At 28.3% G+C, this 14087-nt stretch overlaps 1 protein-coding gene across 4 annotated transcripts in view; it reads left to right on the top strand.

Annotated features, from left to right (window-relative positions):
- Nucleotides 1-14087, top strand: part of LOC129960760 (alpha-1-inhibitor 3-like) — a 69101-nt gene that overhangs the window by 43967 nt on the left and 11047 nt on the right. For all 4 annotated transcript variants that reach the window (XM_056074404.1, XM_056074395.1, XM_056074385.1 and 1 more), the window contains 7 exons: nucleotides 1987-2215; nucleotides 6363-6602; nucleotides 7982-8033; nucleotides 8938-9030; nucleotides 10574-10750; nucleotides 10839-11077; nucleotides 13500-13737. In XM_056074404.1, coding sequence (XP_055930379.1) covers nucleotides 1987-2215; nucleotides 6363-6602; nucleotides 7982-8033; nucleotides 8938-9030; nucleotides 10574-10750; nucleotides 10839-11077; nucleotides 13500-13737 — 1268 coding nt within the window. The remainder of the gene's footprint in view (nucleotides 1-1986; nucleotides 2216-6362; nucleotides 6603-7981; nucleotides 8034-8937; nucleotides 9031-10573; nucleotides 10751-10838; nucleotides 11078-13499; nucleotides 13738-14087) is intronic.

Below are 14087 nucleotides of genomic sequence, written 5' to 3'. Positions count from 1 at the left end.
TTAGAATTTTTAAAAAAGAAAATGGCAGAATTTGAAGTTTGAAAAATCCTCAATTTTCTTGTTTTGAGATAACAACTTTTTACATAAATAAATACCGTTACGTTTGAATTTAATAAAAATGAAATTTTAAATTGTCCTTTATTTGTTTAAATATTTTGCATGCGATCAAAGAATTACAAAAACATTTCTGTCGTATAAATGGGTGAATGTATTGTTTTACAAATTAAAAAAAAAATTGAAACTTAAGTCAATTATTTAACCATAAGAAACAAAAGTTCTGAAATGTTACTCTAGAAAACGATTAGTACGCATCAGTCCCACCTTTAAATACCATTATATTATTAAACATATTTATTAAGTATTAAATCATCAAAAAAATATTTTTAATTGTCAAAAATATGTTAGACACTCTGTTTACAAATTTTACTGCATCTTTTTTTTTCTTTTTTTTTCAAAATTAGTTTTGAAAACCTCCTATTTGTCTTAAGCGTGTTAAGTACAGAATTATAAAAAAAAAATCGGTTATTTTTTTAATATTAACTTAGTGCGAGAAATAGGCACTGTTATCAGATAGAATGCCTAATCCTAATAAGAATTATCTTTTACTGTAGTTCTATAAACTCGTGGTTACTTTATAATATATACCTCAATCTCTCAATGCTACTCATTCGTTTTGAAAAATCTCACTTCAGGTCATTAAATAACTATATAATTTGGCAAATTTATCTTTATTAACTCTGTGATTAATAAACTTGAGCCTTTATTTCATGTTAATTAAATTTAAAGTATTTAAACTAATTGTGTAGTTTCTTTTCTCCAAAACTGGCAAAAGTGCTGAAAGAATTTTTCTTCTTCTTGTTACTTATTTGACCCTCTCGTATATATAACCGAATTATTAGTACATCCCAAGGCTGATAGTACAACACAAGCCATTTTTTTCTTTATTGGGAATTTTTTTAAGCAATTAGGGTTACCAGGCCCAGTTCTACTTGTCATATAAAACGTTAACAATCAATCATAGAGCGTGGTCATCCACATTGAAACGCAGACTAGTTCCTTGTTAAATATAGTAGCTTGCTTCTAAAAAACGGACAAGTCACAGCATTTCACATACACTTTCGCTTGATATGTTCAAATACATATCTATCAACAGTGTTTGAAACGTTCTGTTGTTTGCTTCTACAACATTTATTTTTGACTTTTTAAAGATAATTACGTCTGTAATGTGCACTCGCTTTATTTTAGGAGTTTTCTAACAAAACAAATTGAATGTTTCCTTAATTTTTAAATTTTTTTTTTTTTTTTTTTTTTTTGTATCTACGAATTCAAGTCAAATTCCTTTATAGATGCGGGAAAAAATATTTTTCTTATATTTCAGGAAATTGTGAATATCTTTTTCAAATTTTAAATGCATTATCTTAGAAAAATTGTAAAAGTATTATGTAATTAGCGGACGGCTAAAGTCAAAGAATACGATACCGATCTCGTATCTAAAATCTGAAATGAGGTTTGTTTCCATTTTCCAAACTTTGATTGGATTCATTAAATTTTTTTTGATAATCAGGATTAGTTTTCTTATAAATCTTGAAGAAAATATTATCTGCAAACTAACATTGTTCGCTGTTTCACTAAGTACCTTGGTTTGAAATATTAAAGGATAAAAAATAAACACACAAACAAATATATATATATTATATTACCATAGACCTTCATAAAAATTTTAATGACTTATGCTATATTTATTTATCTTTTTCTAATGACATAACAAAGGAAAGCCCATTATAGGGAATCAAATCTTTAAAATAAGAAAATCAAGTAATACAGCAGTAAACATATCATATAAATATCTTTTTTTCCAAAATTAAATTAATATTTTTGAAAGAAGAATTCATTCGAATACAGTATAATGGAATCATATATTTTTATTAGTTAATATTATATAACTTTATTTTATTAATATGCTATTTTTAATTGATTTTTTTACAGACCCGATGGTGTTTACGTAACCAAAGAAACACTTCCACACACAATTACGGAATGGGTTGGCAGTGCCTTATGTGTCAACTCCGAAGATGGTCTTGGTTTATCTAATACGACAACAATCAAGGGTTTCCAAGCCTTCTTTATTTCTTATACTCTCCCTTACAGTGTTATTCGAGGAGAGGAATTCACAATTGTAATGTCGATCTTCAGCTATGCAGATGCAGCTTTACCGGTAAGCTATTGCATTTTTTTAAATGAAAAATTTATCTATTGGCAGATAAGTTCAGGTAACTCAATCATTTCTTCAGTTTTTTAATTCATACGTGCGTACTTGCATTATTGCCACTTTCACTGAACATTTATTTTTTAGATGTCTGTCCTGTACTTCTCGTTTTTTTTTTTTTTTGGAACAATCATCCTTTAGTAATACAAGCTGAGCAAGAAATAAGTTACCCACTTCAGATGGCTCTAAAATGCGTTCTATTGGTCGAAATAAGATAGAACTTGAACTACAGATTATTCAGATGATGCGCATTACATTTATTAATTAAAAAAGTTTAGTACAAAAATTCACCGATAGATGGCGCTGTAACACAAAAAGCATTCATTTTCATATATTGAAAATGTGAAACATAATTTCCGTTACAGTGCATGTCTATTAAAATTTTTCTTTGGATAAAAAGAAGGCGGATTCGTCGCGAACATTAGTTTCTTCTCTGTTCGTCATGCCTACGTTGCAAGAAAAAGCTCTACTGGTGAAATTGTTCTACCAGAACCAACAAAACTCCGTAGCAGCTCTAAAGGAATTTCGTCCTATGAAGCAGATACGAGGAAGTCCAATGTATCCAGGTTCCCTACGCAAGATGATGCAGAAGTTTGAAAAAACTGAGCAACTTGGTATTCTTCCAGGTAGAAGAAGAAGAAAAAAAAAAAAAAAAATGCCGTCTTCCAGCGTGGAAAATGGTGCGACCGCGCTCATTGAAGCCAATAGCAGTCGCCGCATAATAGTGTGAGTTTGCCAGTTCTTTCACGTTTTCTGGATATGTTGTATTCAATTGTATGAAAAATCGTACGACAGATTTCGCATTTTTATCCATACAAAATCATTTCTGTGAACCTGTTGCAGGACGGGAACTTAGAGATTCATAAAACTTTTGCACTTCAGTTCCTTGCTCGAATAGTTGTTGACACAACTTGGCCATGGAACATTTTGTGGAGTGATGAGGCCCACTTTTGCCTTAATGGGCAAGTTAACACCCAAAACTGTCGAATTTGAGCAGAGGGAAACCCCCACGTTATCCAGGAACAACAGTTGCATCCTAAAAAAGTGACAGTATGGTTTGGTTTTAGAGCTACCTATGTCATTAGTATTTCTTTGAAGAGATAATTTCAAATGGAATCCAAAGCTGTTCCATCACAGGACAACGATACCATGATATTCTTAGGGATTTTGTAATCCCAATTCTTCTATAGCGTGGATGCCTTCAAGACATCATTTTCATGCAGGAAGGTGCACCACCTCATATTGATCGTCGTGTAAAGCGATTGTTAATACAACATTTCAAAGAAGCACGAGTTATCATTAGTCACTTCCCAATAGCATGGCAATCTCGCTCGCCGGATACCATCCCTTGCGACTTTTGATTGTGGGGTTATTTGATGGACAATATCTACTCTCAAAGGTCATCATATCTACCAGATCTAAAGAACAACATTCGGAGCCATATTCTTAATATTCTGGCAGACTTACTCCGGTCATCTATAGAAAATATGGTTCTCCAATTAGAGCATATTGTTGAAAATGAAGGGCATATTGTGCAATTTTAATTTTACTTTATTTAACAATTATAAACCTTATTAAATGGTTTTATGTGCATTACAACGTCACCTAATGGTGAATTTTTGTTCTGATTTTTTATTTAATAAATATAAAGTTCATCATCTCAATAATCTGTAGTTCACATTTATCTCATTTGGATGAATAGAACGCATTTCAGAGCCCTCTGAAGTGGGTAATTTATTTCTTGCTAAACCTGTATTTTCCAAATTCGTTTTGTTCTATTAAAATTAAGAATAATATAATTTGCTTGTCAAAATTTGCAATTGTATCTTATAACTCCTTTTTTATTATAACGTTTATATTTCCTTTATTTGTATAGCCTATAAATTCTTTACCCTGCCGTAGAATCCATGAATAATAAATTTCGTTCAGTAATCGACGCATAATAATTAACATTTCAAGTGCCATGTACAACAACCCTTAATGTAGATATAGATCGTTGAAGGCGACAGGTTTTCTGATTAGGCTACATTATCATTAGTGTCCCCTTCAGATTAGTGACAATCTGCTTACGCATGCGGCAAATTCTTACATTTCAAATGTTTCCTTGAAAGGATGAGTTTCTTGCATAATTTATTAATTGTACATAAATATGCAAAATGAAATAAATTGTTAAACAACATATTTTTAGGTTTAGAAGCTTTCTAAAACCAATCACTTTTCAATTTTTGTATATTTTTTATTCCAAAACACTTTTTTATCACAATTAGTAATATTGTATATTGAAGATGATTTTTTTTATTTGAAAATCTCTTTGAAGTATACATATTTTATAGAAAAATGCAATTTTATTTTTAAAGTCTTGATTTTTATTGCATGTTGATAGATTTTTAGCAAATTTGGGTTTGAAATTATTCGGATTTCACGACATGTTTTAAGATGTGATTTCATCTAAAATATCCCTGAACATGGATATTTTCATACAAAATCTGTCTCCAGGCGTCAAAAATAAATACTACGGTATTGAAGCTCGGAGAATACTGATGAATACATTGGTATAATTCTTTTCCTTTTTTAAGATTTATAGTAGCCAAACTAGTCCCAAAACGTTTATAAGTTTAAGATATAATTCAAATCAACATGACATTAAATAATTTATTTTTCAACATTTGTATTTGGAGTCCCGAAATTAAAAATACCATGCCATGCTTACATTTTTAATCCTGATTCAACCATATTATTCGTTTTAAAGCCGTGACTTGTTCCTCTCAAATCTGTCTACTTTCTTAAATTATGAACATGTAATTAAAAAAAATCACATACATTACTTGCCAAAATATGAGCAAACAATGACATATTTTACATGTGACATCTTTTAAAATTAACGCAATTTATTTCATCAATCATATATTGTATTGCTCATATATTATTTTTAGTATACTTATATACTGAATCATATATTTCCTTAAATCTTTGGATTAACTGTAAGATATTCACATAATAGAAATATATATTAATAAAAATTATTTGCTTAAAAAGTGAAGAAATATCTTTCATGAACTCTTTGAAATTATGTGGACAGAATATTGTCAAAACACATTTAAAAAATGGGAAAATTTTTATTGATGCTTATATAGTATATTCACCTTGATTTTAACCTTGAATTATAACCTTTTAACCTTGAATGGTATTCAACCACAAAAGTTATTTTGGGGAAACACTCAGGCCACCTGCTTTAAATTGTCAATACGATTATAATGTTAGCTATTCTGTATGCTCGAAATGTTTCGTAACAGAAAACAATAGCCCTGAACTTGATAAGGAAATATACAGGAAATGTTTAACAATGCTGTCAAGTAGCTAATTCAAACTTATTATTCATTACTCATATATCACGTTTTCAAACTTATTATTTATTCCTCATATATAACGTTTTTTTTTTTTTTTTTTTAAAGTCATTGTTATCTTTTAACAACGAACGTGAGAATGTTCACGGAAATTCCTCAAGAATAATTTTTATAGTCCACGTAAAAGAACTTAAATTTTAATACAGAAAATTTATACCTTCTTTTAAATTTATATATATATATATATATATATATATATATATATATATATATATATATATATATATATATATATATATATATATATATATATATTATTCATAGTTTTATGACTTTTACATGAAGATCATTACCTTCAGTTTTATTTAGTCATTTATGACACATTTATACAGAAAATTTTTCAAAAAAAATGTTTTATTAAACATATATGGTAAATGTTGCCTTTTTTCATAGAAAACTTTGAAATTTCTTTATCAAAATTTTGTTATTATTAGTAAACCATTTTAAATATAAATTAAAACTAATCGTGTGCATATTTATAAATAAATCTTTAAATTTTTATCTAGATATGCTCCATTTCCTGTTATCTATTTTATAATGGTATTATAGTTATAATATTGTGAAAAAAAATAGAATTCTCAGCTATATCAATATTTATTCAAATACTAATTTTATTAACGATTGAAATTTCTTTCTGAAAATAAATGGGGACTTTTAAATAGTGCTGTAAATGCTGTTACTTTTTTTTATAGATAACTGTGTCATTAGATGAATCCGAAGAATTTACTGTTATTAGCGATTCAATTAACGGTGATATATGCATTCAACCAGACACAAGTGAAAATCTCCGCATTAAAGTAAAGGCAACGACTGTGGGAACAGTTAATATTACTGTCAGAGCGGAAACAGCAGCCTCTAATGACGTTTGCGGAAGCTCGACCGTATATGATGGTTTGGCAAAGGATGCTATTACTCAATCATTCGAAGTTGAAGTATGTATTGTGTCATGGATTAAGTCATTTGAAGCTGAAGCATGTATTATTCTATAAAATAATCAATAACTATTGCTTGGTTTATGCAGTTTATTGCAAAAGTTTTCATATATGTTTCTGTGAAGTTATATGAAAGATTTCAAAAAATAAACGATTAATCAACGAATCAAAAAAATGCTCGCCAAAACTGATTTTAAGATTTCTGGTGTTTTAATGCATATTATCATACAAAAATTATTTAGATTCATAAGAATTATGATAAAAATGTTCTTGACGGAAAATTTAAGTTTTTTTAAAATAATATATATATATATATATATATATATATATATATGAATCGTTAACTTATAGATAATTATTTTACTATAATGACACATTTAAAATGGTTTTATATTGCAATGAAACTTTTTATAACATTGATTTAAAGCGTAAAAATTAATGATAAAAAATTTTGTCAAAACATTAATCCTTAATTTAATTCTATTTAGCAAGAAAGTTATGATACTGCCTTTGAAATAATATGATACTGCCTGAAATTTTTAAATGACATCCAAAAGATTTCTTACGTATTAAACAATAATCATTTCTATAAAGAGTAACTAATTGCATTATACATTAGTTTCTTAAGTTTGGAATGAATAAAACTTTAATTAAAGTAATTATATAAAATAAAGCTAAATAAATGATTTTAAATAAAAGAGATTTTTAAAAAACAGTGATGATTCTCTGAACAACTTTAAAAAATGAAATAAGAATTTTGAAAATAAATAAATACAAAACATTTAACATTATCCGATTCACTTAATCTTGGACAATAATTGGGTGATAAAATATTTTCATCTTTTAAATTATTTTTGTTTCTTTTGTTGGGCTAGATAATGTTAATGAGTTAAATTTGAAATTCCATGATCCAAAGCCATATTGCATCATATCATAAAAAGAAATTTAACAGTTAAAATAAATCAGAAAATGTATTATTTTTAACGAAAAATATTTATGAGTATTTCCAGTAATAAAAAAATATGTATACTTGATTCTATTCCTATATTTTGTTAAAATAATGGATTTTTAAAAATAACTGAATGACGAATGTCATATATTTTCAATCATTCAGAAAAAATGTATGATTTTATTTGCAAAAGTTTGCAGCTGTTATTTTCTATTTCCCCAAATGTCAAATTATTGCAATTAAACAACTGATTTCACCATGACATCCAAGAAAAAATTCTTGTTTGACATATATTTCATAATGCTTAATCTACTTGCAAATTTAGAAAAAAAATTAAATGTATTTTTATTCCAATAATGTCAGAAATATTTTTAAAATAATATTTGGAATATTTTATAATTTTATTTATTTACAAAGCAACATTTTACAGGCAGAAGGCTTCCCTACAGAAAAAGTTGAAAGTATACTGTTCTGCCCAACAGGTAGTTATTTCTCGACTTTTACTACTTATTTACTTTTTTTGCTATTTATTTTTAAAATGGAATATTTTCAAAACTCTGACTGAAATCACACAAGCTGAATAACATTATTTGTTTTCTTAACATTTAGATTTGATATCCATGTGAATAAATAAAGCAACCCGATTATTAAGTGATTATTATAATAAAAAATATAAATTGAAAGTTGTGTACGTTTAAATGTAACTATCCAAACATATTTAAAATCAGAATTAGTACTCCAATGTCTTTTCAATTTTGTGTCCAATAAAGTTAAAATTAATTTATTTTTTATTTTTAATGAATTAAAAAAATAAGCTTATTTCTAAATTTCAAAAATAAAATTATGTGCCAAATTATGTGGCAAATAGACAATTTTAACTTCTTTGATTTGTTGAAAGTCAATACAGTCTAACAGAGTTGTTACACTTGTCTTTGTAAACACTTGCTTATCTTGTAATCATAATATTCACTTCATATACCATGGAACTAAAGATGTTTCTCGTCTTTCTATTTAAATTTTAAGGCTATCTTATAAATTTATGTACCATTTTAAAGATAAAATTAGATTCTACTATCTTTATTTTTCTAAAAATCGAATATAGCGGCAAAACCTCCGTTGACACATCACTTCATTTAGAAAATGTTTTAATGAGTCTTGAAATAAGGTGAAAAAAATTAAGATCAGAATTAAAAGATTGAAATTAATTAACTTTTATATCTCCTCTGTAAAAGATTTTATTATAATCTAAGCCAATTAATCATTTTTTTTCTTTTTTTAATTATTAATCACATTTGTTTAAGGATCCTAAAATAATTCAATTTGCAATTTAGGAAAACTACATGTAACATAAAAATTCTTGTTTTCAGTATTTTATTTTTACTATAGATGAAGAAGACCAAACATTTAAGAGCACTTTGGGATTAAGTCTGCCAGATGATGTGGTCCCTGATTCATCAAGAGCTGTTGTAGATGTTACCGGTATGTGTTCAGTTTTGTGTGATGTGATTTTTAAGCACATTACTTCCTTTTCCTCATTATTACTTTTTCTCTCTTTATCAAGAGAGAAAAATCACATATATTTTCATTTTAGATTTTGTGGTAAGTCAAATAGTGATTCATAATTTGTGTTGGTGCCAACACTAGAAATATTGAGACCTTTTTGTTCGATTTAATATTTTTCATTAGTTAAAAGACAGTAAGATCATACGAAATGATTTTTTAATGAGATGATACAGAAGACTTTTGGAACACTAATTTGACATCACTTTGATATCCATGATACATCACTTTGATATCCATGATACATCACTTTTGATCACCCTGTAATGAAAACTCAATATTTATTTACAGCTAAAGATTTTGCATCATATTTTAACATATTCTTATTAGTGTTAGCGTCCTGTTCTCAAGGCTTTACAAATGGAAATTCTTCTATATTTATCATGAAGAAACATTTTATTTGTTGAAATATGCAAAATAATAGAATATGAACGAATAGACAGAAGTCAAATGATTTCATTGAAAATTCTGTAGTTTTAGAAAAATGCCATCAAGATTTTCAAGATAGATAGATATTAACATAATTACTATTAAAATCATGATTCAATATAACTATTTCGAAAAAAAACTGAATATTTTATACTAGGCAAGGCATGGCTTACCTCTCTACGCAATCACCTAGGAGTGCTAAAAGAGCAGCGAAAAGGTCTGTTAGATAAAGCTACAGTTCCTTCACTGGAAGTTTTGAAATTTATCCTACCAATTATAATACTAGACAACAATTTCTTAAGATATAGATATAAAAAATTTAACATTCAATAGAATTTCAATTGAGACAAATTTCCAAAATATAAGATGGCAATTAATATTCACTCATATTTATATAAAATAAAAAATTTTTAAAAATGGATTTGTCTTCAATTTTTTTTAATGATTTTATGAAGCTAATATTAAAATAAAATTTAGAGAAGAATTTCTTTAGGTATAAATTTACAAGAAAAAAGGCAACACTCTCGATCGGACATTGGGCATAAAATATTGATTGGTCTATGGAGAATTGAATATGAAATTAAAACTAACATTCATCTTGATATATTAATTTAAGTATTTGCAAGAGCAAAACTATAAAACAATCAAATTAACTAAATAATTCTTACATGCCATAAAATACATGTCATTTTAAATGAAAATGTGTTATGTATGTGAATGATGTTTACACTATAAATTAGTGAAAATTATCGAAAAAAATATTCATGGCATTCCTTTTGATATTAAAATCCCATTTTGCATATAAAAATACTATAATTCTCTGTTAACATATTTGTTTAAATTGGCTGTGAATGTATTTGGATGTGAATAAATGTAAACAAGCACCGATTAAGAAATTCTTGGATTTTTCTTTACTTCTGTCTCTTAGATATGCTCTTCAAGTGTGATTTTACAATGATCCATGATAGAAAGGTTTTCAAACAGGAAGATATATTCTAAGATCTTTAATTTCAGGAGCTTTTTTCTTTTACAGGAAATGTGATGGGGCCCGCTATTGAAAATTTGGATAATCTTGTCAGGCTTCCAACTGGTTGTGGAGAACAGAATATGGTAAAATTTACTCCTAATTATCTTGTTTTGGATTATCTTTCTGATATCGGCAAACTCACAGATAAAATTAAGTCACAAGCAGTAAGAAATCTAAACACGGGTAAGTTTATGTTCTCAATACCAATTAATGCATTTGGAAACTGAATATATAAATTGCTTTAACTATGAATTATATGACTTCTATTTAGGTTATCAACGTGAGTTGACTTATCGTCACATTGATGGATCATTCAGTGCATTTGGTCAAGTTGACAAACAAGGTAGCATGTTCCTAACCGCCTTTGTCCTGAAATCATTTTATGAAGCAAAACGTTACATTACTATTGATAATTCCATAATTACGGATGCTCAGAACTGGATAGCATCCAAGCAGCAGGCTGATGGTTGTTTCCCCAATGTTGGTCAAATTATTGATCACGGTATTCAAGTAAGTAAAGATAGAATATTGTCACATTCACTATAAAAAAACAAATTTAATTGAAGACGCAATGTCACTTGTTAATACAATTTATTAACAGTTTATTATCAGTTACTCTTAGCTGACAACTCATAAAGTGAATGTACTTAGCTTACTGAATGAATATTCTTATCCCATAGTACAGCCTTTTCGCATATTATTGTACACTATTACATTTTGTTTTATTCAATATTCAACAATATTGATGCGTATTTCACCTACCGCCGAGTTCGTTTCGATAGTGGTAGTGATATGGTGTGTGAACACAATCAACAGGCTTCAGTAGAAAACAGCGACGACGTTTATTTACACGAAGACACGAGTACACAAAGACAACGAATACATAGGCGACAAATATTTACAACCGAGACGAACACAGGACAACACACTACAGACGACAGTAACCCGCAAGTAGTAATCGTCCACAGCACACGTCCAGTAGGAGAGGGGCTCCTCGGAGCTTCGCTCTACGGTCTTTAGCTGCCGACTCACTACTTCTCACAACTTGCTACTACACGCAATATATGATGCTGCTTCCACAGTCGACAATAGGATTCGGCACACGGTAGTTCAGTACTCGCTCCACACAACTCTGGTAATTCGCTGTTGCTTTTTAGCTATTCTCTGGAAGGCTTGTTACTTGTTGGCGACTCCGACTACTCGACACGATGATTCGATACACAGCTTGAGAGCGCGGGCTTTTATAGTTCCGGAAAGCGGGGCTAGAAGCTTCTAGACCAATCAGGGCGTATCTGGGTGTATCTCGGTTCCTAGTGGATGTATCGTGAAAATTCTGTAACTTTCCAGCATTATCCATTTTGTCGCCAAATTATTCGCCAAGTTGCCTAATGGTTACCAAGCACTGGGATCACTGACTCGGCATCCGGCAGCATCCAACACGGGTGACTGTAAATCAGTCTTTTTTATGCTGGCATTACTCATGCTGGAAAGTAAAATTACACATTTGTAACAATATCATATAACATTGCGAATATTTTTAATATCACACAATATTGTACAATGTATGTGTGCTACTAGGAATAAAACTGAAATATTCTAGAGCACTGTTCTAGAAATGTGAAGATCATTTGGCAAGTTTCAATTGAAAAAAAGAAAAAAAAAGGTCCAGTTATTTTCTTTCGGATTTAACCAAGAAACTTTAAAGAATTTATAAATATATTATATATATATGTGTGTCTGCGTGCATATATGTGTGTGTTTGTAAGTATGCATATAAATTGGAATATAACGCACCTTTTTAAGAAATTTGCATTTTTTTAATGATTCCTTTCAAACTTTTTATTACAAAAGATACTATCTACAATTCGAATTTCTTTTGGTTAATAGATAGGTATATAAAAAAAGGTTTCCACTTCCAAATTACTTTGTTTAAGTTTATTATTGATTTTTTTAGTTTGTTTTTGTTTGCATTTAATGTGTACAAAGATACTGCATAAAATATTTTGTCAAAAATCAATCAAAAAGAATTCAATTTTTAAAATTGAATGAGTGCCTTAGTCATTAATTCTCATCTTTATTTCGAAATTTTATTGCATGACTTGTTGGTATCATCGACTTCCCTCAAGATTAAAATTCACAAATTCTTAAGTGTAAAAATGTTTGTCTTAGGTTAAGCAATAGATGTAAGTTTAGTTTTAAGAAAGGCAATATCATTTTTCTTAGAATCAATAAAAGCTTTTTCAACAGTCGTATAAATGAGAAAATTAAAAAAAATCTTGTTAGCTGTTATTAAATTAAATCATCGAAATATCAATAAGTTAAAGGTGGGAGATTTCACCAAACAGAAAGAAAAATTATTTGAAGTTATTGCAGAATTTAACATAGTTTCGCAGTGCCATAAATGTACCAGCATATGTTTAATGACAGTTATTAATCTCAGAAAGGTGAATCAACTATAAATTATTTTAATAAATGAATTATATCCTATCGTAGGAATATCATATGAAATGTATCAAATTTTATTTACATTTTTTTAAATTTGTTTAACAATTTGTATAAGGCATTAACACTAACCATGGTCAGATAGCTAATTTCTAATATGCTAGAGTTAGGCGTATATTTTGATAGAAAAAATAACTTCAAAGATTAATGAATTGTATTTTATGATTTTAGAGTCAATAAATATAATTCTAAGAAATCACGATCAAGATTTTTATGAGTCTTCGTAATTTCTTAACAGTTTATTTATGGCTCTAACAACATAAAATATAGTTCATTAAAGCATTATTCCAAATTGAAATATGTGTCATATGTCATATATTTTAATCATGTATTTTTCTAATCGTAATATCTTCTTCGTGACATTATTGTCATCTCATCATGTTTATAAATTTTTTCATCTATTTTTTAAAATTTTTCTTAAATATTTTAGGGAGGCCTCGAAAAAGAGAAAAACAATGGAGCAATTACAGCTTACGTTGTTTCTGCCCTGATTATCTCAAAATACGAAAATGAAACTGTTATCAATAATGCAATGACTTGTTTAAATGAAGATGCTGAATTAAAACCATATGACTCTTTCGTTTATGCTTATGCCCAAGCACTTGCTGGCAAGACCGAAGCCGCAAGGAAACGAATAGATGATGTTAGACCCAATGCGAATAAAACGGGTAAGAAATATATCTTCCTAAATTCTATATTTATTTCAATATCTAAATGAGCAATTATATTTTATTTTCAATGCATTATATTTTTTTCCTTCTAATGTAAACATAGAAACAAATGTGCTGTAGTAATTTTTGTTTCGAATTTTCATCAACATCAACAAATGTTCATCTGCTTTATTATCTTTTTACTGTCGCCCTGTAATCAGTAAAAAGTTTTAAATGCCATTAAACATTTTGGCCCTCTAATAAATGTTTTGGTGCTAAAGTTTTTAATTCAAGATATGTTTAGAAAAATATCAATGGAATACTTAATTACTTTGAAATCCGATTTGAACAATAATAGATTTCTAATC

The sequence above is a fragment of the Argiope bruennichi genome, chromosome 2 (genome assembly GCF_947563725.1).
Source record: "Argiope bruennichi chromosome 2, qqArgBrue1.1, whole genome shotgun sequence".
NCBI lineage: Eukaryota > Metazoa > Arthropoda > Arachnida > Araneae > Araneidae > Argiope > Argiope bruennichi.
This window is presented reverse-complemented; position numbering and strand designations above follow the sequence as displayed.